Raw genomic sequence first — 27,246 nt, 5'->3', positions numbered from 1 at the left:
GAAGTGTGGATGGCTAGATTTTGTCTTTTTTACTTTGTCAGGAGGGATCTGTTCCTGGAAAAGGACATCATGCTTGGAAAAAGTGGAGGGTCAGCTATAAAGAGAAAGACTTCCTAATGAAATGGATTGACACAGTGGCAGCTACAGTGGACTCGAACATAACAATTGTGAGGATGTCGCAGGACTACGCAGTGTTTTTGTTCTGTTGTACAAAAGGTCTCTCTGAGTTGGAACCAACCCAATGGCACCTAACAACATCAACATTTTCCTCTTAAACTCCTCTGAGCTCCATCCTGAGATTGCTCAGCTGTCAGTGGGCTCTGAGGCTTGTGTGGCCTATTGGCCCTCTCTCCTCAAGCAGCAAGCCAGCTCTGTGCATTGGGTATTTACAGAGGATGTTGTTTGTAGGTGCCACGGAGTTGGTTCCGACTCATAGCGACCCTGTACAGGGTTTCCGAGGCTGTAAATCGTTACGGGAGCAGAACGCCTCATCTTTCTCCCGCGGAACAGCTGGTAGTTTCGAACTGCTGACCTTGGGGTTCGCAGGCCGATTCGTAACCACTACGCTACCACTCTTTTTAGAGAGGATAGTGGCTACGAATCGGGCTGCTAATCTCAGGGTCAGCAGTTTGAAACTACCAGTTGTTCCGCGGAAGAAAGATGAGGTTTTCTGCTCCTGTAAAGATTTACAGCCTTGGAAACCCTGTACAGGGTCACCATGAGTCGGAACCGACTCCACGGCACATAACCACCACCATAGCAGTTTCTTTTCCACACTGTGCCTTTAAGAGCTGCAGGAATGCACAGGCAGTCTGGAGGCTGGGTGGGGTCTCCCAACAGGACTTCTGGGAAAATGATCCTGGGAATTTTTGCCAGAAACTGAACTGAGATTCCAACTCTGAAAAGTGGGGTGGTTTATGTTGAAGCAGATCTGTGATTGGACTGCAGAATCTCCCAGGGAAGAAGAAAGCAAAAGTAAAAAGAACTGGATTGGGGGTGGGGGGTGGGGGTGGCCCTTCCCATTTCTACCCCCAATACACGCTTAACATACCCAGGCCTGGAAGAAGCGTGCAACTATAGCTTGGGGAGGGCAAGTGTGAGCATCAAGGGTGGTGGCAATAGATGCTGGACCCAGTAATCTCCGCACTAAATCTGCCCGAAAGGCCTCCAGGGAGAAATTTACCAACAGCTGGATTTGATCACCAGTTTGCGAACTGAGATCATGCATCTGGTAGAGTAACAAGCGGACATTACTCTCCGGCTCTGTAAGACACTTTGTGAGAGGGTTTGCCACAGCAGCAGAGAGAAGGATAAGAAGCAGAAGTTACCACCACCTGGGCCCTTGATTCTCCCTCAAGAACTACAGCATACCAGATTCCACCCCTCCTGGGTGGTTTGTAAGATGATGATGGCCTTGAGGGAAGCCTCTGCTTTCCTGGTTTTGTTCCTTTCTACTTTTCTGCCTCCGCCACAGTGTGCCCAAGACCCAGCCATGGTGCATTACATCTACCAGCGCTTTCAAGTACTGGAGGTAGGTGGCATCTGTACACCCTATTTGGGGAACATGGCTTCCAGAAGTTACCTTATTATCCATACTAACCTAGCTACTGGAATGTATATTTTTTAGACTGTAAATTATAAATGAGATGTCCCTCGGCACCACAGATGGTACCCTACTAGCAGAAAGGTTGGTGGTTTGAATCCATCCAGAGGCGCCTCAGAAGACACACCTCACACAATCTGCTTCTGAAAACTTGGTGCAGCAGTTCTACTCTGCACACATGGGGTCACAGTGAGGCAGAATCAACTCCTCAGCAACTAATAACAGCGATCATAAATAATAGATTAAATACATTGCTAAACTCACAATGTAAAAACTTTTCCTAGGCTGGTGGTGTAGAGCACCAACACCAGAATCCAGGTTCTGCCACTCTGAAGCCTTGAGTAGACGGCTTCTCCATCTGGAAAATGGGAATGATTATGGAATTTACCTCTTAGGGTTAGCTGAAGATCTGATCCGCTAATCCACATTAAGAGTATTGCTTGGCATGGAGAAGATCTCTAAAATAGTGTTACTAATGAATAACTCATTTCTTAAAGTAGGAAAATTGCAGTTTGATATCAGTCTTTCTTTTTGTTTCACTATATCAGGAAATAATGGATTTTATTTCTGTTTTGTTTTTTTTAGTCAACTGCTGTTGTTAAATGCCATCAAGTCAGTTCCGACTCATAGCAACCCTGTAAACGGTTCCCAAGGAGCAGCTGGTGGGTTTGAACTGCCAACCTTGCAGTTAGCAGTCCCGTGCTTATCTTACAGCACCACACCAGGACTCCAGTCAATGGCTAGATTTCCCAAAAATCCAAACCAACCGTTGTCAAGTCAGTTCTGACTCATACCAACCCTACAGGACACAGTTGAACAACCCCATAGGGTTTCCAAGATTGTAAATGGAAAGAGATTGCCACACTTTTCTCCCTCAAGCAGCTGGTGGGTTTAAACCCAGGCTCACAACTGAGCAAATCAATCACTGTACCACCAGGGCTCCTTAATTGCTAGGTTAGTGTCCCAAATGATGATATCTGTGTACTGAGAAACTAAGTCTTAGCTATTCTTACCAAACTCGACTTGGGTTTAGACGTGAGCAGATTTCAGTGATGTTGACAGAGACAGTGTTGGGACTCTGTCACCCATGTGCTAGTTGCCACTTCATCAAAATTTGCATCAAAAGTAAGCATTGCTAAGGCACAGGCAGGCTCCTGGGGGAAAAAACACATAGTGTTTGTCACACTCCGGTGCTGACTTTAACTATTTCATATTTAATGCCTGGCTTTTGTACATGTCAAATTCTGGTAAATTGTTCATCTTCTTTCAAAGACATCCTATCTCCAATATTTATTTTCTATAGTTTCCTGAAAAATCTTCAAGTCTAAAATATTTGGTCATCTAGTTATATTAAATAATTCATCAGTACAGACTAAGAGCACTCCTTAACTTTGTTCTGTCAACAGACTGAGGGGCTTGAGCCAATTGGTGAAATTCTCCTGGGCAGGTGACCTCTTGCTCTTTCTTCACTTGCTCTGGGATTGTTGTTGTTAAGTGCCATCGAGTCGGTTCCAACTCGCAGTGACCCTGTATAGGGTTTCTGAGGAGCACTGGTGAATTTGAGCTGTTAACTTTGTGCTTCAAAATCCTTATCCCACAGTGCCACACCAGGACCCCTTGGCCCTGGGAGTTGTTGTTGTGTTGTGAAGTGCCATCGAGTTGATTCTGACCCATAGCGACCCTGTATAGGGTTTCCGAGGAGCAGCTGGTGAGCTTGAACCGCTGACCTTGCAGTTCAAATGCCTTTGCAGTCTGGCACATTTACCCACAGCGCCATACCAAGAATAGAGCCAGCCAAATCCCTCCAAGTTTTCTTCAAGACTTTAAGAGTTTATGATATCCAGACAAAGCTATAAAGTGTAGACTAGTACATTCATAGGTTGATTTTAAAAAGACAGGGTTATGACCTATACAGTCTACCCTGGTCATGAGTTCTAGGCCACAGCCAATGTTGGTTAGTGTAAATACATAAAAACCAAGGGGTGCCTGTTTTTGGAATCAGAAAGAGATAATAGGAATTTAGGGAATTATACTCAGGGTCTATCTTTCTATTTGACTTCAAAAGAAAGTCCTTTATCCTGCTGTTTGAAGTATAAATTTTATGTTTGTGCAGAGTATTTGTAAACTATGTTAAATGAACTTTAAATATAATAATTCCCTTCAACACAGACTTTTCATTTTAATTCTTCATTAATTTATCCTTTCATTATTTTACTAAGTACAAACTATGTACTGAGTGCTAAGAATAGAACTTATTCTGGACACCTGTGCTAAGAAAATAATCGTATAAGTATGTGAGGCTATAAACATAAAGATATTTTTTCAGCATTGTTTGAGAGACAAAAACATTTATAATTACTTTTTGTTGTTGTTGTTAATTGCCATCGAGTCGGTTCCGACCCATAGCGACCCTGTACAGGGTTTCTGAGGATGTAAATCTTTACGGGAGCAGAATGTCTCATCTTTCTCCCATGGAGCGGCTGGTAGTTTCGAACCACTGACCTTAAGGTTCGCAGCCCGATTTGTAACCACTACGTTACCAGAGCGCCTTACTTAAGTGTCCATTAAAAAGTCTAATAGAATAAATAATGAGATGTTAATTCTATGATCATCAAAATTATGTCATAGATATATTTGTATTCAAATACATTCATAATATATCAGCAAATTAAAAATATGAAGGGACTTCAAAAAGTTTGTGGAACAATGGAATGAAAAGATAAAGGAATTTTTCCAAAAACTTTTTGAAGCCCCCTCGTATGTTTCAAAACCTATACAGTAACATCATATTTTGTAAAATATGTATTTGTATGTGCTTATTTGCTTGGAGCCCTGGTGTGGCATTGTAGGGTAAGCACTGGACTGCTAACCATAAGGTCAGTTGTCCAAACCTATAGCCACTCCTTGGAAACCCTACACAGGGTTGCTATCAGTTGGAACTGATCTGATGCACTTAACAACAACAACAATTTGCATGGAAAACATTTTTTTAAGTTAAAATACGAAAGTATCAATCAATAATATCTCTGAATGGAGGAATTTTGGGTGACTTTAAATTTTCCTCCTTTTTGATTATTAAAAAGTAAAAATTTCTTCTATGTATGATAGCTATTTATATTATTTAGATAATTTAAATAACTAGAATTAATTGACTTGGGAATTTATTTTCTGACTGAAGCAAGGGCTGGCAAAGTGTACCCAAGCAACCAGAGCATACATTCAAGAATTCCAAGACTTCTCAAAAAACATATCTGTTATGCTGGGAAGATGTTTGGCCTACACGAGTGAGTATAAAAGTGCAGTCGATAGCCTGGCAACCAAAGTGGAACGTGCCCAAAGGGAAGTTGACTACCTAGAGTACCTTCGAGAATCTGAAGTGTGTGTAGAATCAGAAGACAAGATCTTGGCAGAAAAGCTACTCCAAGAAGCTGAAGAAGAGAAGAAGATTCGGACTCTGCTGAATGCAAGTAAGAGAATTTTGTCTTTTTAGATCATTTCTAGGGACTTCCACACTCAGATGCAGATTCCAAGCAGTTAGGGAGTCTCCGTATGAGAGTTGGAACTGGACGTGTGAACTAGTGTGCGTGTGCTGAGAAAGGAATTTTCTCTGAAAACAGGTATCAGAAGGCAAATCTGTTCTCAGAAAGCCACTTTACCTTTCATGGGGAGTTTGCAAAGACTCCATGGAAAATCAGAGTTACCGAGTGTCAGAGATTAGCCTAGGAAGGCCACCTCCTGATAGACCTTGCTTTGATCGAAGGATGTGGTCCTGATCAGTCCAGGGAGAGTGCTGGTTGGTAGATTCTACATCCAGCACCCTGGAGTAGGAAGCTATGGCAAATGTGCCACGTAGCAGTCTAAAATTGGATATGGCAGCAGCCAACCCTCAGGGTGGGTACTGCTGTAAATTATTATTGTGTATGTTCTTTGGAAGGAGTCCTGGTGTTGCTGTAGAATAAGCACTGAACTACTAACCACAAGTCTGATTATTCAAACCCACCAAATGGCTTCTTAGGAAAAAAATTAGACTTTCTGCTCCCATAAATCTTTGCAGCCTTAGAAACCATGTCTAGGGTCGCTGTAAGTCTGAATTTACTCAGTGGCAGTGGGTTTGGTTTTTGGTGTGGTGCTTTCTGGGATGGTGCTCTCCAGGGATTTGTCTCCATATTTGTGGTCCATTAGAATCACTTTCCGGCCATTATAAATTATATCTAAGAGCTCAGATTGTAATAAGTAGCAAATGAGAAGGAAAATTTCCCGTTCATGAATTCATTTTATTAAAACAATGAGAGAGATGAGTCCCCTAACTCAAAGTCTGTATGCTGACATGATTTCATTGCAAATAGGAAGCCTTATTTATATGTCAGTGCAATAAACTCCATCCAGGAAACAAGACATAAACTGAGTGTCAACATTGTACTCAGGGTATCAGATAGGATCTCATGTGATCTTACAAGTGCTCCACAGGCCCAAGAAGGAGACACTTGATCTGAGTTTTGAACTAAGGGAGTAGAAAAGAAGGGGCAAAGGGTAGCTCAGGTGAAGGCATAGCTTATCAAATGCATGAGAATGTATAGCAGCTCAATATGTTTGTGGATTTGCAAACACAGCCAAGTGAAGCTGTATAAGCCAGAAGATTGAAGAGTTCAGTTGGACTCTGATGGTGAAGGGTCTTGTGTGCCAGGCTAAGGAGGTTGAACTTTACGAGAGAAATTGTAGAGAACCATTGAAAGATTTTAAGCTGGGCGTCATTTGATGCAAGAGGGCAAGACTAAGGGAATATTGCTGTCATTGGGGCAACAAGTGATGGTATCTGCATTCAATGTCAATGTTATGGAAAAGAGCAGATGGATTTAGAGCCTTTGAGAGTTGGAATCTACATGGTTTGATGACTGATAAATGTGAAAGATGACTGAGAAAGATGAGTTGAGGATGCTTCCCAGGTTTTTGGCTTAGGTGATTATGTGATTGATATGTAATATGCTAAGATAGGAAACCCAGGAGGAAGGGCAAGCTGGTTTCTTTTTTCAGAGCACGCATTACTCTGAAATCTTCTAGTTTATTTGTATACTGCTTACTTTCTGCTTCCCCTTGTAGAATGCTGCCTCTATGAGAGAGTTTGAACTCTGCTTTTCTAGTTCTTTGCTATGTTTGTGCTCAGTAAATATTTGTCAGTGAATAAGTGACATGGAGTGGATGGATGGATGGATCGATGGAATGTCAGCACAATTAGTCTTTGGCAAGAAAGAGAACATCTTATACAAGAAAGATAACATTTGAATCAGAAGAGAGAGAAAAGTTGGTCAAGATAATCTGAGTGATTCTTTTCAGCCCTGACAGTATCTAAGTCTAGAGCTGATCTACTGTCAGAGCGGGAACAGCCAGGGTGAGAGTGTATGAGAGAAGGAAGGAACAAAAGTAGGCTGAAGGAGAGGTGTAGAATGTTCCTGATCTTTCATTCCAGGGATCAGACAGTGCACTAAACCTAAACCACAATTCTGAACTGGGTTCCTAGGCTGCTCAAGCTGACTGTATCCTCAGACTCAGTGCTACCTGGTAGGGATAGAGGAGGAAGTAAAGCATACCTGAATCCAACACTAGTTTTCTTATTCATCATCCTGTCTCTGGTCTTGCCTCCTATAATCCATTTACTGTTAAGTAGACCTTCCCACAACACAAAATGGATGATATTACTTCTCAGTGTAAAATGTTTTGTTGTTGTTTGTCATCAATTATCAACAGTTAAATAATCCATTTAAAACACTTAGTCTTTTAAACAAAAAAACAAACCTACTGTGTCAAATAGATTCTGACTCATTGTTGTTGCTGTAGTTAGGTGCCATCAAGTCAGTACCGACTCATAGCAACCTAATGCACAACAGAATGAAACACTGCCTGATCCTGTGCCAACCTCACAATCACTGCTATGTTTGAGCCCATTGCTGCTGCCACCGTACGAACCATCTTGTTGGAATCTTCCTCTTTTTCTCTGACCCTCCACTTTTACCAAGCTGATATCCTTCACCAGGGCCTGGTCCCTCCTGATAATATGTCTGAAGGAGGAGAGACAAAGTCTGACCATCTGCCTTCCAAGGAACATCCTGGCTGTACTTCTTTTAACACAGATTGGTTTATTCTATTGGAAGTCTGTGGTACTTTTAACATTCTTCTTCAACACCATACCTCAAATGCATCAATTCTTCTACGGTCTTCCTTATTCAATGTCCATCTATCATATCCATATGAGGTTATTGAAAATACTATGGCTTGGGTCAGGTGCACCTTAGTCATCAATGGACATCTTTGCCCTTCAACACTTTCAAGAGGTCTTGTGCAGCAGATTTGCCTAATGCAATTCATTGTTTGATTTCTTAACTGTTGCTACCATGAGTGTTGATAGTTGATTCGAGCAAACTGAAGTTTTTGACAACTTAAATCTTTTCTCTTTTGATAAGAATGTTGTTTATTGGTCCAGTGGTGAGGATTTTTGTTTTCTTTACATTGAGGTACAACCCATACCAAAGGCTGTGGTCTCTGATCTTCATCAGTATTTTAAATTCTCTTTTCTCCCAGTAAACATATCATCTGCATATCACAGGCTGATAAGGAGTCTTCCTCCAATCCTGATGCCATATTTTTCTTCATATAATACAACTTCTTGAAATATTTTCTCAGCATACAGATTGAATAAGTATGATGAAAGAATACAACCCTGGCACACAGCTTTCCTAATTTTAAACCATTCAGTGTTCCCTTGTTCTGTTCGAACAACTGTCTCTTGGTCTATGTATAGGTTCCTCATGAGCACAATTAAGTGTTCTGGAATATTCATTCTCTGTAATATTCTGATAGCTTGTCATGATTCACACAATCAAAAGCCTTTGTGTTGTCAATAAAGCACAGGCTAACTTCTTTCTGGTATTCTCTGCTTTCAGCCAAGATCCATCTGACATCAGCAATGATATCCCTCATTCCACGTCCTTGTCTGAATCTGGCTTGAACCTCTGCAGTTCTCTGTCAATGTACAGTTGCAGCCATTCTTGAATTGTCTTTAAAAAATTTTACTTGCATATAATATTAATGATTTTGTCTGATGATTTCTGCATTCCATTGGGCCACACTCTTTAGAATGGGCACAAGTATGAATCTCTTGCAGACAGTTGGTCAGGCAGTTGTCTACAAATTTCTTAGCTTAGAGTGAGTGCCTCCAGTGTGTCATCAGTTTGTTGAAATATTTCCATTTGTATTCCATTAATTCCTGGCACCTGTTCTTTGCCAATGCCTTCAATGCCCCTTGAATTTCTTCCTTCAGTATCTTGACTCTTAATCATATGCTATCTATTGTCATGGTTGAACATGGACCATTTCTTTCTGGTACAATGACTCTGTATATTCCTTCCATCTTTTTTTTTGATGCTTTCTGCATCATTCAGTATTTTGACCATAAAAACCTTCAATATTTCAAGTTGAGGTTTGAACTTTTTCTTCATTTCTCTCAGCTTGAGGAATGCTGAGTGTGTCCCTCCCTTTTGGGTTTCTAACTCCAGATCTTTGTACATTTCATTTATTATAATATTTGACTTTGTCTTGTCGAGCTGCCCTTTGAAATGTTCAGCTCTTTTACCTCCTCATTTCTTCCATTTGCTTTAGCATCTCTACACTCAAAAGCAAGTTTCAGAGTATTTTCTGACATTCATTTTGGCCTTTCCTTCCTTCTTGTCTTCTTAATAGCCCTTTGCTTTCTTTCCTGTATGATGTTCTTGATGTCATCCCATAACTCTTCTAGTCTTCGGTCTTTAGTGTCTAATGCATCAAATCTGTTCTTCAAATGATCTCTAAGTTCAGGTGAGATCTGTTCAGGGTCATACATAATTTGGTTCTTTTTGACTTTTTTTACACAGGGAAACAGCAATAACCAATCCATTGCCATTGAGTCAGTTCTAACTCATGGTGACCCTATATATGTTAGAATAGAACTGGGCGCCATAGAATGCCCAGTGCTGGATTTTTCAGGAGTAAATCACCAGATCTTTCTTTTGTACCACCTCTGGGTGGACTCAGACCTCCAACCTTTTGGTTAGCAGTGGATTACGTAAATTGTTTTTGCCACCCAGGGACTTTATGTAAGGAAACTCCTTCATAAAGTGGCCTGAGCTGATCTCCACCCTCTTCTCCCATAAATTACCCTTATACAACTTAAAAATCTCCCATAAATTACCCTTATGCAACTTAAAAAAAAAAAAAAGAAAAAGATTTCTTACTCACCATGCCACCATCCTTTGTGACTCAAATGCTTACTCTGTGAAGCCCCTGCCCCCACCACCCGAATACACCAAGAGTGGCTCATTCAGTCTCCGAGGGAGGATTTAATGTGACCTTTAACACATTGAGATCTTCAATTCTGTTTCACAGAGCCTAGGTTAGGCCTCCCATGAAAGAGACCATAAAATTTGCTTATAGAGGGATTAGTGATGGTTCATGGCTCTTATAATAAGCACTGGACTGTAAACCACATGGCTGGTGGCTTGAGCCCACCAACAGCTCCTGGGGAGAAAGATGAGGCTTTCTCCTCCCACAAAGATTGACAGCCTTGGAAGCACTATACAGGGTTGCTATGAGCCAGAACCAACTTGATGACAATAACAACAGTGATGGCAGTGGTCCCTGTAAACAATCACAACTGTGTGATTAGTACTTTTCTGACCTGTTCTCTGCCCAAGCGTAAACGTTGAAATCGTAATTTATTCTTCCCATGTGCTATTTTGTATTATATATGTTATGCCCTCCCATAATTTTTCTTATTATATTTGTTAGTAACTGTATCTATTTTTGGAGTTCTGGTATGGCACTATGGGTTAATGCGGTCGACTGCACAGTCAGTTTGAACTGCAATGTCGGTGGCTGAAGCTCACCGGCTGCTCTTTGGAAACCCTATACAGAGTCACCATGGGTCAGAACCAACTTGATGGCACTTAGCAACAACATATCTATATTAGTTTTCTATTGCTGCCTGATAAATTACACAAATGTAGTGGTGTAAAACAACACATGTTTATTACATCAGGTTTCTGTGAGTCAAGTGTCCAGGCACAGCTCAGCTGGATCTTCTTTCAGGGTTTAACAGGGCTGCATTCCAAATGTCAGACATGCTCTGATCTCATGTACAACTCAGAGTCCACTGCTAAGTTTATTGAGGTTGTCAGCAGAACTTGGCTCTTAATGTTGTAGGACCAAGGTCTTCAGCTTCTACCAGCTGCCCCTCTCACAGGTAGTCCACATCATGGTAGCTTTGAATTCATGGAATTCAAATTCAGTAGGAATGTGCCCCTGTTTTAAAAGGGTCCAACAGCTCTTCCTAGAGTTTTTACCTAGTTAAGTCAGGCTTGTTCTCTCTTTTGGAGTCCCGGTGTGGTGCTATGTGTTAATGCGCCAGATTGCAAAGCCGTTTGAACTGCAAGATCAGCAGTTCAAGCTCACCAGCTGCTACTCGGAAACCCTATACAGGGTGGTATGAGTCGGAATCAACTCGATGGCACTTAACAACAACAACAAGCTCTTTTAATTAACTCAAATTTGATTTTGAGACCTTAATTACAACTGTAAAATCCTCTCACCTTTGCCATATAATGTAACCTAAAGTGATAATCCCTTCACATCCATAGGTTCCACTCACACTCAAGGGAAGTGTACCCAGCGTGTGTACCCAGTGGGCAGGAATGTTGTAGGGCATCTCAGAAGTCTGTGTACCCTAATCTAATATGTCCAACTGGTGCTAACTGCTGTACCCACACTCTTCCTAGAAGCCTCTCATCTTCCCATCTTTTAACCTTGTTGTTGTTAGGTGTCATTGAGTTGGTACCGACTCATAGTGACCTTATGCACAGCAGAACAAAACACTGCCCAGTCCTGGGTCAACCTCACTACTGTTGCCACACTGAGTCCATTGATGTTGCCACTTTGCCAGTCCATCTCGTTGGGGGTCTTCCTCTTATTATCTGCCCCTCCACCTTACCAAACATGATATCCTTCTCCAGAGATGGGTCCCTCCTGACAATATGCCCGAAGTATGAGAGACAAAGTTTGGCCATCTTGGCCTCCAAGGAGCACTCTGGCTGCACTTCTTCCAAAATGTATCTATTGGTTCTTTCCGCAGCCCATGGCACTTTCAGTATTCTCCTCCAACACCATAACTCAAAAGCATCAGTTCTTCTACGGTCTTCCTTATTCACTGTCCAGCTTTTGCATATATATGAGGTTATTGAAAATACCATGGTTTGGGTCAGTTGCACCTTAGTCCTCAAGCTGACATCTTTGCTCTTCAACACTTTAAAAAGGTCTTGTGCAGCAGATTTGCCTAATGCAATGCGTCGTCTGATTTCTTGACTGATGCTTCCATGGTATTGATAGCTGATCCAAGAAGAATGAAGGCCTTGACAACTTCAATCTCTTCTCCATTGATAGGAATGTTGTTTACTGGTCCAGTGGTGAGGATTTTTGTTTTCTTTACATTGAGATGTAATGCATACCAAAGGCTCTGCTCTTGGATCTTCATCATTAATGTTTTAAGTCCTCTTTACTTTCAGCAAGCAAGGTTGTATCATCTGCATATCGCAGGTTGTTAATGAGTCTTCCTCCAATCCTGATGCCACATTATTCTTAATAGAACCCAGCTTCTTGTATTATTTGCTCAGCATACAGGTTGAATAAGTATGGTGAAAGAATACAACCTTGTTGCACACCTTTCTTAATTTTAAACCATTTGGTGTTCCTACAACTGTTCGAACAACTGCCTCTTGGTTCATGTACAGATTCCTCATGAGCACAATTAAGTGTTCCAGAATACACATCCTTCGCAGTGTTGTCCATAGCTTGTCATGATTCACACAATTGAAAGCCTTTGCGTAGTCAGTAAAGCACAGGTAAACACATCTTTCTGATATTCTCTGCTTTCAGCCAAGATCCAGTGCACATCATCAATGATATCCCTCGTTCCATGGCGTCTTCTGAATCTGGCTTGAACCTCTGGAAGTTCTCTGTCAATGTATGCTTGCAGCCATTTCTGTCTTACCTTTAGTAAAACTTTACTTGCGTGGGATATCAAAGAGATTGTCTGATGATTTCCGCATTCCATTGGGTCACCTCTCTTTGGAATAGGCATAAATATGGATCTCTTCCAATCAGTCGGCCAGATAGTTGTCTTCCAAATTTCTTGGCAGAGATGAGTGAGTGCCTCCTGTGCCACCTCACTTTCTTGAAAGATTTCAATTTTTATTCCATCAATTCCTGGTGCCTTGTTCTTTGCCAATTCCTTCAATGCAACTTGGACTTCCTCCTTCAGTATCATTGGCTCTTGATCATATGGTACCTCTTGAAATGGCTAAACATTAACCATTTCCTTTTGGTTCAGTGACTGTGTATATTCCTTGTATCTTCTCTTGATGCTTTCTGTATCATTCAATAATTTGCCAAGAGAATCTTTCAATAACAAAAATCAAGGCATGAATTTTTTCTTCATTTCCTCCAGTTTGAGAAATGCTGAGCGTGTTCTTCCTTTTTGGTTTTCTGATTCCAGACCTTTGCACATTTTGTTGTAATATTTAGCTTTATCTTCTTGAGCTGATCTTTGAAATTTTCTGCTCAGCTCTTGTACCTTCTCATTTCTTCCATTTGCTTTAACATCTCTACGCTGGAGAGCAAGTTTCAGTGTCTCTTCTGACATCCATTTTGACCTTTTTCTTGTTTCTTGTCTTCTTAATGACTTTTTGCTTTCTTCATGTATGATGTACATCTTTTAACCTTAGTCTACAGAAATTGTGTCAGCAACAGAACCTCTACTAAAATCCTAACACTCTTGTGTGGGCAGACATCCTGGAATTATGAGCTAAGAGGAGTTTCCAGAAGTCAGATCACAAGGTTTTATTCACACATACACATTGTCTTAGAAAGACCATTTCTTTGGAAAAACCTCTAGGGAGAGATTGTTGCAACTTCTTGGGAAAATTCAGTGTTTTGTCACAGGATGCCTCCAGGAAATTCTAGCATTAGCCTAAATGATTCTCATTTATTCTGGGGCTATCCGTGCTCTGTATGTAGCATAAGTACTGGATTGCTAACCACAAAGTGGGTAGTTCAAACCCATCAGCCACTCCACAGGAGAAAGAGGAGGTTGTCTGCTCCCATGAAGATTTACATTCTTGGAAATCCTACACAGGATTGTTATGAGTCAGAATCGACTTGATGGCAGTGGTTTGGTTTTGAATATTCCCCAGTACAGATACTGGGGATAACAAGTAAGTGAACCCACACCAAACCCACAGCCATCAAGTCGATGCTGACTCATAGTGACCCTATACAAGGTTTCCAAAACCATAAATCATAACGGGAACTGATAGCCTCCTATTTCTCCTGTGGACCAGCTGGTGGGTTTGAACTACCCACCTTGTGGTTATCAATCCAGTGTTTATTGGACCATGCCACCAGGGCTCCTTGACAAGAAAGGAGTCAATTGCCATTGAGTCAATTCCAACTCACAGCATCCCTGTACAGGGCTTCCGAGGCTATACATCTAATGGGATCAGAAAATCTCATCTTTCTTCTGCAGAGTGACTGGCAGATTTGAACTGCCAAACCTGTGGTTAGGAGCTCAGCTCATAATCCACTATACTACCAGGGCTCCTAAACAAGTCTGATAATTGCTCTATAATAAAGCCTTCCCTATAGAGCTGTTCCCAAGTTTTCAGTATTTATTTGGTGATGATCCCCAAGTAATAGTCACATGAGGACCACACTCTCAAGGATGTTTGGGGTTAAATGAAATTCTTTGAGGTGAGTGAATGTTAACTTGAATACAATATGACATGTTTTTAAATCATTCCTTGGTACTACAATTTTTATTAGTAAACTTTTTTTTTTTTTTTTTTTTTGCATTGTACTAAACAGTTTATGGCAACGTACCATATCGTCAGATAGCTGGGTTGAGAATTTGTCCAGCTTCCTGTATTTGGAAGATTGCACAGGCTGATTTCTTATGTTTATTAACCTCTTTTTAACTTGTAAGTATTTATGAAGAAAAATTCCCAAGAGAGTCAAAACAAGCCATTATAACAGATTTTATTTTATTTCTTCTTTTGCCCTGCTCCTTTTATTACAAGTATGCATGCAAGTTACCTCAAATAATCCTCTTCCTGATGAATTAAACAACTCATATCTTTTGTTAGATGGTATTTGAAAGAAGAAGGTTTGATACTGTAGATTTAAATGCCTGTGGAATCTATTCAGGTTTTATAAATATGCATGCCCCGTGTTCAACACCATTAATACCAAAACTCACACACACACACACACACACACACACACACACTAAAGAAAACACACCTCTGATTTAAGTCACAGGTATATTATTTATAATGAGTGGAATAAAACAGTAAAGCATATAGAATACTAATGTGCAACAGATACATTTATTATGAAAGGGGCTCAAGTGAGTGCACACAGGTACATGTGCAGGTAACAGTGGACTTGCGTGTGTGTACACATGTACACATACATACACATGTATACTCTCCACTCAGAAGTCACTCAGTAAAAGAGTCTCAGGGCAAGAATCTTCTAGTTTGTCCTTTTGCAATGTCAAAGAATACTAATGAACACAGAGGAATCAAATTGACTGCATCTGTCAGAAACAATGGCGGAAAAGCTCCATATCTTCAGCCAAACAAGACCAGAGGCTGACTGTGGAACAGACCAGGAATTATTCATATGTATGTTCAGGCTGAAGCTGAAGAAAATTAAAACAAACCCATGATAGCCAAATTATGATTTTGAGTATATCCCAAAATATTACCTTTAATTTAGAGACCATCTCAAGAACAGATTTGATATATTAGATACTAATGACTGAAGAACTGAAAAGTTGTGGGATACATCAACGACATCCTACAGGAAGAAAGAAAAAGATCACTAAAAAGACAGGAAAGAATAAAATATCAAAATAGGTGTTAGAAGAGACTCTGAAACTTGATCTTAAGTGTAGAGATGATAAAGTGAATGGAAGAATTGATGAAGTAAAAGAACAAAAAATTTCAGAGAAGCTCAAGAAGACAAAGCATTATAATAAAATGTGCAAAGATGAGGAGTTTGAAAACCAAAAGGGAAGAAAACGCTCAGCATTTCTCTTTTTTTAAAATGTTTTATTGTGAATTATATGATAGTTTACATGGGAGAACATTAGTTTGACATTCATTCTATCGTATATCCTTTCATTGCCATGGTTCCAATCCCCTCCATGCATTATCAACCAACCAAAGGGTATACCCTGCAAGCCTGCCCGCTACACTACTCCCACCCCCACCCCCCCACCCTCCCAGTCTTCAGCACACAGTGGCTCTCCCTCTCTGGATCTAAAGTCCCCAGCGGCTCCATTGCTCCACATCGTCGTCTCTGCCTCCATCTCAGGCTTCACTGCTTCTCTGGGTAGGGTCCCGCTCTCGGCTCTTCTCCGTTGATGGTCCTAGGGACCTCCGCTCCTAGACTTTTTTGAAAGATTTTAATTTTTATTCCATCAATTCCTGGTGCCTTGTTTGTTGCCAATTCCTTCAATGCACCTTGGACTTCCTCCCTGACCAGCAGACCAAGATGGCTACACTGAGAGAGAAGCTAGAGGAAATGCAGTGAAGTAGATTTCTTTCACAAGAAGATGCCATGGGGAAATGCCAAAATGATTCTGTGTTTTCTAACCAGACAAACAGGAAGACTGTAGTAGTACCACAGTTACAAAGAGCATATTTCCATTTGTTTTACTTTGGTAAGAACATTACAGGGAAAAAAGAACCCAAAACAACAAAACAGAAAAGAAAGAAACTTTAAAAAGCAATCAACTCAATATGAATAAGAATGTATCAAAAGTAAGATGTTCATAATTTTAACCTTGGAATGTTTGAGTTGCTGCTATAGTTGATCATTGATGCAAAATGGAGGCTCTTTCATTCCCTCCATTATGGGAAATTCTCCAGAGAACTGGCCATTCTCATACTTTACTTTAAACTTTTTGCTCTTAGGACCTTTTGCATTTCTTAAAAATGGTGGAAGACCCCCCAAAACTTATTGATATGGATTATGTTGTTATTCGGTGCCATTGAGTCGATACTGACTCATAGCAACCCTATGCACAACAGAATGAAACACTGCCCGATCCTGGGCCAACCTCACAGTTGTTGCCATGCTTGAGCCCATTGATGCTGCCACTTTGCCAATCCATCTCGTTGGGGGAGTTTTCCTCTTTTTCTCTGACCCTCCACCTTACCAAACATGATATCCCTCTCCAGTGACTGGTCCCTCCTGACAGTATGACTGAAGTATGAGAGATGATGATTGATATTTACTCTATTAAAAATTACAACTGAGACATTTCTGTGTGTGCCAGATGCTATTCTGCAGGACATGCACCAGAGAATGAAACAGACAAGACAAAGTTGCTGTTCTCATGTTAAGTGCCATCCAGTAGGTCTGACTCATAGAAACCCTGTATAGGCTTTCCAAGGAGCAACTGGTAGGTTTGAACTGCCAATCTTGTGGTTCAAAGTCCAGTGCTGTTCCTACTGTGCCACACCAGGAGTCCTATTCTCATGAAGAACAATAAACAAGAGAGCAGATAAAAATATAATATGACAAAGAGATGAAAATAAGTTATATAGAGAAAAACGAACTAGAATAAGGGGGATATGGAGAGTAATCTTCCCAAAGGAGGTATTTGACAGAGAGTGGGTTATGTTGGATTCCAGCTGGAGGGGCCCTATAGTAGAAATAGACTGGATTCACACTCATTCCTTAAACTTCCCAGCTTCCAACCACTTCCTTGGAGTTCCCAGCTCTATATTGTAGATGAACACCCAACCATATAAGTGAACAGACAGTTTTCTTTCTAATAAACTGTTGCTACTCATCAGGGGCTCTGATAGCGTAGTGGTTATGAATTGGGCTGTGAACCACAAGGTCAGCAGTTTGAAACTACCAGTTGTTCCATGGGAGAAACATGAGGCTTTCTGCTCCTGTAAAGATTTACAGCCTCGGAAACTCTGTACAGGGTCACTATGAGTCGGAACTGACTCCACGGCACACAGCCACCACCACCACTCATCAGTAAAGGGATGCTGTCAAAGTTTGGTCCTAGGTACCATGGAATTATTTTAATTTAGTATTGGGAACCTAGAAAAACCTCTGATGTGAATTTAATAAGCATTTTGTGTGACTCACCAAAACTAATATATAGAGCACTTATTATTTGCTGTTGCTGTTAAGTGCCACTGAGTTGGTTCTGACTCATAGTGACACTGAATAGGGTTTCCACGGAGCAGCTGGTGAGTTTGAACTCCTGACCTCCTGGCTGGCTTAAACTGACCTTGTGGTGTAGTGCTTTATCCCATAGCACCACACCAGGACCTTACTTAAGTTTTAAAGTTGGACTCATACCCCTTTTGCAATGCCAAATACTCTATGGTTCACTGAATGCCCATTTCTAACACCTGTCTATCTCCCTGACTACCATCGATTCACTAATGAAGTAAGATAGCCAGTAAACAAGCACTTGCTAATCGTCACACATTCAATTTGCTTAGATTCAAAATCAATGCCCGCGGAAGCAGCAGTCATGAAATCAAATGGCATATTGCAGTAGGCAAATCTGCTGCACAAGACCTCTTTAAAGTGTTCAAGAGCAAAGATGTCAGTTTGAGGACTAAGGTGCACCTGCCCCAAACTGTGGTATTTTCCATCACCTTATATACATGTGAATATTGAAGATGAATAAGGAAGACTTGAGAAAAATTGATGCGATTGAATTATGGTGTTGGCAAAGAATATTGAAAGTTCCAAGGACTGCAAGAAAAACAAATCTTTCTTGGAAGAAGTATAGCCAGAATGCTCCTTAGAAGTGAGGCTGGAGAGACTTTGCCTGTCTTATTTTAGACATATTATCAGGAAGGATCACTCCCTAGGGAAGAACATCATGATGGGTAAAGTTGTTGTTGTTAAGTGCCATCGAGTCGGTTCCGACCCATAGCGAACCCATATAGGGTTTCTGAGGAGTAGCTGGTGAGCTTGAACTGCCAACCTTGTAGTTCAAATGGCTTTACAGTCTGGCACATTAACCCACAGCGCCACACCAGGACTCCAATTGGTAAAGTAGAGGTCCACAAAAAAAAAAAAGACCCCCAAGATGGATGCAGTGCCAGCCACAGTGGGCTCAAACATAGCAATTGTTACAATGGAGCAGTATTTCCTTCTGTTGTGTTATGTGTTGGAACAGACTCTGCGGCACTTAATAACAATGGCCACACATACCCCATGTTACTCTAATCTATTTGTTTTCTGAGTTGGCATAGTAAAAGATGGAATAGCCACTGAAAAATAGTTCATTATGTGGATCTCATTGGTTCTGAGTTTAGATGGTGAGAAGTAAGAGTTTGATTCGTGAAATAGTACTATGCCCTTGCACTATGGATCAGAAAAACAATTAAGACACAACCCTTATCTTATGTGCTTGCAAAGAAACAAAGTGAAGAAACCATTCCACTTCCACATGATGGCTGCCTTGGAAGAAGTCTGTACCAAATGCTATGGACACACAAGAAGGAGCAATGAACTTCTCTGTGGGAATTAGAGAATTTTGTTTTGAAGGATGAGTATGAATGAGTAGGAGCAGTTTCCAGACACTGTTCACTACTGATTAGTAAGTAAGCAGGAGTAAACCACTGCTTATCTTTATTCTGTAGGAAGGTGCTGTGGGATTGGGAAAGAAACAGATGCTAGCCATACCTAGAAGTAGAATCCTTAATGTGATGAAAAAATGTGAAAGTGTTCATTGCAAATTAGTAAGTAATCACAATTAAGTCTGTGCTTGCTTATTGGGTAATCTGCCATTGGGTGGATCCCAAGGTGACAAAGATGAGCTAAGGAGAACTATGAAGAAAGTCTAAAATCCTTTTTCTAACAGTCTCTTGAATCTATGTTGTTGTTGTTGTTAAGTGCCATCGAGTCGGTTCCGACCCATAGCGACCCTGTACAGGGTTTCCGAGGGTGTAAATCTTTACGGGAGTAGAAAGCCTCATCTTTCTCCCGCGGAGCGCCTGGTAGTTTCGAACCACAGACCTTAAGGTTCGCAGCCCAATTCGTAACCACTACGCTACCATACCCCTCTTTAATTGCTATTTTAGTTTGCTAATGCTGAAATAACAAAATAAAAAAATACCACAGTGGGTGGCTTTAAAGAATACAAGTCCAAATCAGGCCGTAGGCATTAAGATTCTTCATTTTTGGCAGTCCTGATGTTCCTTGGCTTTCTTTGGCTTATAGATTGGTTCCTTACATGGTCTCTTCCCCCGTGCATGTCTCTTCTGCTCTTAGAAGACACCACTCAGAAGTGATTAGATTAAGGACCTGCCTACAATAGCATGACCTCATTAACATCACAAAAGAAAACTACTGTTTCCAAAAAGGCTCATATTTATAGCAACAGGGGTTAGGACTTCCATGCTTTTTTTGGGGGGAACACAATTCGGTCCATAACACATGCCTATCATATTCCAATATCTCTTATCTGGATTACTCCTACAGACTCCCTATATGGTGTTCCTGTGTCCCCTCTTGCCCCACACCCCAATCCATTCTTTACCAGCAGCCAGGCTGATGTTTATAAAACATCACTCCTGTATAGAGGGAAAAGTCTCACCTGATCTGGAGTGTGTTGCTGTTAAATACAGAAAAAGCATTAAAAACTTCAAATAACTGATCTTTGTGTATGATTTTACTAGGAGGCCTTGGGGCAAATTTTATCCTAATTACTTGTCTGCAGTTCTGCCTGAGGGAAGAGCCATAGATTTTTCACTCTCTGGTTTGCAGGTGGAACCGCGCATGTCATTGTCTTCTCTTAAATTATTTGCAGCTGAACTGGACCCAAAGGTTTTAATTTTATTTTGTTTCCTTCCTTCTAATATTTATCTCTTCTCAAGAGAAGCACAGTAGGCAGTTTTAATTTTATCCTTTTACTCAAACACTGAGAGGATATACTCCTCAAATTCCATAGCCATGTCGTGAAAAAAGAAATGTGTAAGAATTTCAGAATATCAGCTCTGAAGAAGCTGTAGATAACATCTACTCCAAAACCCTTATTCTGTGGCTGGGAATACTACCACCAGATTGACAAGGGGATTTTTCAGAGGTCAGACCACCCGGATCACTAACTCCTATTCCCAGGTTCCATCTATAATATAAGGGGTAGGGGAAGAAGGGAGGACATGGGGAAAAGCTATGTTGTTATTTTCCCAGAATTGTGTTTCCCTGATTAAAACCATATATTAACACTATTGATTTACCATTTCTCCAAGAGTTCTGCATAAGAAAGCAATGGAGAAGAAATAGATGGAGGAAGAAAGTCTTTAGTATTTGTGTTAGTGTCTTCTCCATTTTAAATGAGCATTTTCTATGGGTGAGATATGTGTGTGCCTTGTTCTTACATGTAGTCCTATGGAGATGGATTGTAAGCCTGGTTTTCCTTCCAGGTAAGAGGAATAGGCAGTCTAGGGTCTTCCTGGTGGTGGTGGTGGTGGTGTGCTGTGGAGTCCATCCCGACTCATAGTGACCTTGTATAGGGTTTCAGAGCTCCTTAGGGGCTTCCTAGTCAGAATAAATATCACGTCACCCTCTGTCTGGGTCTCAAAGAGCTTACTGCCCTCAACCTATCCCTTCCTTTGTTCTGTTAAGTGCCGTCGAGTCAGTTCCAACCCATAGCGACCCTGTACAGGGTTTCCGAGGTTGTAAATCTTTACGGGAGCAGAACACTTCATCGTTCTCCCGAGAAGCGGCTGGTAGTTTCGAACTGCTGGCATTAAGGTTCACAGCCTGATTCGTAACCACTACACTACCAGAGTCATGTTTAAACTCATCATTTTTCGCCTCTTCCCACAACACACATATATACACATATGCATATGCATACATCATGCCCTCAGGGGTGATTTGATCCTTCAGATCACCCATCCCACCACTTTATAGCCATGTGACATATCCAAGTAACTTAGCCAAGACTTACTTTTTTTTAACTTGTAAAATGGGGATTGAAATATCTACCTCTTACTCTTATTGTAAGAATTACACAAGTTAACATAAGCAAAGGACCCATCATAGTACCAAGCATAGTGTATGTGTTTGTCAGATATTTACTAATTTCTCCAGCCATTGTGCTTGTCCCATAATAGAAAACCACTTCCGGCTTTCTGTATTGGTCCACAGAGCCTTCCCCATAAAAGGCATCAATGGTTGCTTATAGGTTTAAATCTTCACTCATTCATCCTCTGTTATTGCCACACAATATAGAAAGAACTTATATCCAACTTTTGAAACAGGGGAAAAAGGTATCCTGGGTCCAAGCAAGAGAGAGCAAACAGGGAAGCTCACACATCCCTCTCCCATATCATATAGCCTGTAGCACCCAACAGCTCTGTCTCATGGGCTTCTCCTTTTAGCTGTTTCTGCACTGCATAAGGTTCCCAGGAGGCCTCAGGTTTCTCTGACTTCTAAGGGTGTTGACTTCCTATAGTCCAGGTCAACTAGGCCAGTGTGGATCATAAGGCTGTATGTCAGCAGGGGAACATGGTGGCTAGTAATCAGTGGGAGATTTCCATAGCTCTAAGTATAACCCTGCCCATAGTGACATAATCATGAATGAACTGAGTTTTCTAGGACTTGGCTCTTAGTAGTTCAGGTTGCTCCCTACCCCCCACCTTGCCTTGTGTTCCCTTGAACAGAACCTTGTATCATTTTTTATTAATGAAATAATGGATTTGAAATTATCTTAACAGCTTTTAAGTACTTTACAAATTATTACTTATCTAAAATGGGTCTGAACTCAGAATATGCAGCACTGTTTAGACACTAGAAAAGCATCTGCTTCAATGAAGTTATTTTCTTCATTTGTTCAGCAGATATTTACCGAACCCACAAGGTACCGAGTCAGGCATTGGGTGTAATAATAAATATAAAGAAAGAGGTCTTGCCGTTTTATAGTTTACAGACTAATGGGGAGATAGACAATAGCTTATAAACAAAACAGATGCACAATTATAGAGTGTGATAAGTGATCTCAAGGAAATAAGGAAGTGCTATAGGAGATATGTTAGAGGACGCCTCTTAAGATGATATTAAAACTAGGAGATGAAGGCTAAGTAGAAGCCAACTGTGGGAAGATCAAGGAAAAGAACATTCTAGACAGGAAGAATTCCAAGTGCTAGAACCCTGAGACAAAAACAAGCATGACATACACATAAAATATCAAGGAAGCCAATGTAATCACAGCATAGTGAGCAAGGAGAGAAGATGACAAAACTGCAGACACAGGCAGGAGTCATATCGTATGTAGGTCCTTAGCTCCTCCGGGGTTAGGATTTTATTCTGAGTGTGAGACATGGAAGAGTTTAACATGTCAGTAACATAATTTATGTTTTTAAACATACTTATGTTTTTAAAAAATATTGTCTAGTGCGATATGGAGAAATATTTTAAATGAGCAAGAGTTAAGAGACTATTATAATATCTAGGCAAGAAGCAATGATTAATGGAATGGTGTGAAAGGGGAGGTCGTAGAAAGTGATAGAGATATTTAAGCATTTTAATTAAAGTATAACATATTTTGAAGGTAAGTTTTACGATCAAGACTTTGCTGGTGGTGGGACATGTAGAGAAAGGAGTCAAGGATGACTTCTAGGTAAGAAACTTGATTTAGTCATTTTGCCTAAAATGGCATGAGTAAGAAGAGAATTTGGAAAATAAAAGCAAGACATCTGTTTTGGACAGGTTAGGTTACGTTTGAATAAATCCTAGTAGGGGCATTGAGTAGGCAGTTGGATAAATGAGTTTGGGTCACTGTGTACAACCCAACTGAGGCTACAGATAAAACTTTTAGAGTTCTCATTATTTAGAGTTTACATGGTATTTAGAGCCACCAGACAGAATTAAGTGTCTTAGAAAGTCTTAGAAAGTGATTGTAGGTAGAGCAAAGAAGAGGTCTGAGAAGAGAGTACTTAAAAGTAGATGATAAGGAACCATCAATGGATGCCAAGGGAAGAATATCCATAAATCTGTGAGAAAAAATGCAAAGAAAGAGTTTCAAGGTGAGGTGATAATCAAGAGGTCAGATTCTGCTGAGATATTGAAGAGGTTGAATACTGAGATTGAGTTCTATATTTGGCAACATTGGAATTGTTGGTGACCTTAATAACTGATTTTGTGGAGGGCGTAGAGGAGTTTGAACTAGTGGAAAACTGAAGTTTGATATGTTGTTGTTAGGTGCCATTGTGACCCAGTGTACAACAGAACTTAACACTTCCCAGTCCTGTGCCATCTTTATAATTGTTGTGTTTGAGCCCAACGTTGCTAACACTGTATCAATCCATCTCATTGACGGTCTTCCCCTTTTTCACTGGCCCTCCACTTTACCAAGCATGATGTCCTTCTCTAGGGACTGGTCACTCCTGAAAACATGTCTAAAATATGAGACATAAAATCTCACCATCTTCACTTCCAAGAGCAAACTGGTTGTACACTTTCCAAAACAGATTTGTTCATTCTTCTGGCATTCTATGGTGTAGTCAATATTCTTCACCAACACCATATTTCAAATGCATCAATTCCTTGGTCTTCCTTATTCATTGTCTGGCATGCATATGAGGTGATTGATAATTCCATGGCTTGGGTAATCTTTGCCCTTTAAGACTTTGAAGAGGTCTTTTGCACAGATTTGCCTATTAAAGTACATCGTGTGATTTCTTGATGACTATTTCTATGAGTGTTGATTGTGGATACAAATAAAATAAAATCTGGCAACTTTAATCTTTTTTCTATTTATCGTGATGTTATTTATTGGTCTACCTGTGAAGATTTTTTTTCTTTACATTGAAATGTAATTCATACTGTAGTCTTTGATCTTCATCAGTAAGTACTTCAAATCCTCTTTGTGTACAGCTAGTAAGGTTGTGTTATCTTCATATTGCAGATTGTTGATAAGTCTTCCTCCATTCCTGATGCCATGGATTATTTGTTTAGCATTGAATAAGTGTGGTGGAAAGACACACACTTTTCTGACACACAGCTTTCTGATTTTAAACCATTCAATATCCTTTGTTCCATTTGAATGAGTGTCTCTTGGTGTGTATACAGGTTCCTCATGAGCACAATGAAGTGTTCTGGAATACCCATTCTTTGCAATGTTATCCATAGATTGCTATGATCCACACGTTCAAATGCCTTTGCATAGTCAATAAAGCACAAGTAAATATCTATCTGGTTAGATGGCTGACGTGATCATTGGAGACAATGAAACTCCTCTTTAAAGAAATTTTGTTGTAAGGAGCAGAGAAATGGGGCCATACTGGAAGGTTATTTCAAGAATGCCATTGCATAGTCAATAAAGCACAAGTAAATATCTATCTGGTTAGAATGGCTGAAGGAATAATTGAAGATGAGGACACTCCTCTTTAAAGAAATTTTATTATAAAACAGAGCAGAGAAATGGGGCCATACTGGAAGGTTATTTAAAGATGAATGATCTTACAGGTTGCTTGCTGATGGTAATGATCTAGTAGGGAGGAAGACTATTGAAACAGGCAAAACAAAAACAAAAACCCATCATCGTCAAGTTGTTTTAGACTCACAGTGACCCTATACGGCGGTCAAAATGCTTTTTAGGGTTTCCAAGACTGTAAATCTCTATAGAAGCATAGTCTCATCTTTCTCTCTTGTAGCAGCCAGTGGGTTTGAACCACTAACCATGTAGTTAGCAGCCCAACACTCAATGTACTGTACCACCAGGGCACCTTATTGAAGCTGGTGGTGGTGATGTGCCATGGAGTTGGTTCCAGCACATAGCGACCCTGAGTAGGGTTCCCAAGGCTGTAAATAAATCTTTGTGGAATCATGAGAGGGGGGAAATTTCATATGATCTTTTTAAGGTTTAGAGTTGATACTATTTTTTATCCCCAATACTTCAAACTGTTCCAGGAACATTGCAAGCTCAGTTCATAGTACATATCCATTTGATGCTGTTATTAAGTGTTGTTGAGCAGTTTCTAACTCGTAGTGACCCTGTATAGGATTTCCGTAGAGCAGCTGGTGAGTTTGAACCGCTGGCCTTTCAGTTCAAACTGACATTATGGTAGAGTGCTTATTCTATAGCTTCACCCTAGGACTCCAGATATCCATTAAAATCTTAGTAAATGCAATTTAATTTAAATTTAATATGCAATTTAATTTGCGTATTCTCAGGTACTCTAGAGAGAACAGGGTTAATGGCACAGCAAAGAGTTGTTTATATCTTGACCTAAATAAAATGAAGAGCCTTAAACCTAAACTATAACTCTTTATAGACCCATTTATTCATTTACTTTTTGATTCATTCAATCAAACTATGAAGTATAACTATGTATAATAAATTATCAACTATGTGTAATAAATTTACTATAGACATAGAAAGGGGAATATCTATGACAATAAGAAGTGAAAAAGAGAGCTTGGCATTGTGCTGAGAATTAAATGTCCTTTTTCTTAAGAAAATGAATGAAATACATGCCTTTGTTTAATTTTTGTTTTAGGACTTTCAGAGGGATGCTCTTTTTTTGAGGGCTATCATTTCACAGTACAATTGAAAATATTTCATCCTTATCAGTATTAGAGCTAGAAGGAAATAGAATTTACCAAGCATGATAAACCTTCCTAGAAAGACAGCTTACAAATATAAAGTAGTCTCCCTTTTTTCTTTTGCTTGGCCAGGTTGTAACAACATGCTGATGGGTATAAAGTCTCTGAAAATAGTGAAGAAGACTATGGACACAGATGGCTCTTGGATGAAAGATGGTGTCAGTGACTCTCCAAAAGTTTATTTCTTAATTGGATCCAGAAACAACACTGTTTTGGAATTTCCAAATTTACGGGCATTCATGGAGGATAGCACCAAGCCAGCCCCCCGGAAGTTAATCCTAACACATTCCTGGCAGGGAACAGGCCATGTGATCTACAAAGGCTTCCTCTTTTTTCATAACCAAGGGACTCCCAATGAGATAATCAAATATAATCTGCAGAAGAGGGCTGTGGGAGATCGGATGAGGCTCCCAGGAGGGGCAGGGAGATCACTGGTCTACCAGCATTCCCCTTCAACTTACATTGACCTGGCTGTGGATGAGCATGGGCTCTGGGCCATCCATTCAGGACCAGGCATCTATGGCCACTTGGTCCTCACGAAAATCGAACCTGGATCATTGGGTGTGGAGTACTCATGGGATACTTCCTGCAGAAGTCAGGATGCTGAAGCCTCGTTCCTCTTGTGTGGGGTTCTCTATGTGGTCTACAGTTCTAGTGGCCATGGGCCCCATCGCATCACCTGTGTCTTTGATCCGCTGGGCACTGTCAGTGAGGAGCATCTGCCTAACTTGTTCTTCCCCAGGCGGCAGAGAAGTCATTCTGTGATCCATTACAACCCTAGAGATAAACAGCTCTATGCCTGGAATGATGGAAACCAGATCATTTACAAACTCCAGACAAAGAGAAAACTGCATGTGGAATAAAGCATGATGGCCAGGAGAGAAAGCACAGTGGCCTTGGAA

General features: G+C 40.5%; 1 protein-coding gene across 1 annotated transcript; it reads left to right on the top strand.

Annotated features, from left to right (window-relative positions):
* The first annotated feature begins 1,402 nt into the window (after nt 1-1,402).
* Nucleotides 1,403-27,207, top strand: OLFML1 (olfactomedin-like 1). The gene is made up of 3 exons (XM_006870162.1): nt 1,403-1,531; nt 4,782-5,070; nt 26,417-27,207. Exons 1-3 carry the CDS (start codon nt 1,403-1,405, stop codon nt 27,205-27,207), a joined length of 1,209 nt encoding a protein of 402 aa, XP_006870224.1.
* Nucleotides 27,208-27,246: the final 39 nt, after the last annotated feature.

This window comes from Chrysochloris asiatica, unplaced genomic scaffold, assembly GCF_000296735.1.
Source record: "Chrysochloris asiatica unplaced genomic scaffold, ChrAsi1.0 scaffold00140, whole genome shotgun sequence".
Lineage (NCBI taxonomy): Eukaryota > Metazoa > Chordata > Mammalia > Afrosoricida > Chrysochloridae > Chrysochloris > Chrysochloris asiatica.
This window is presented reverse-complemented; position numbering and strand designations above follow the sequence as displayed.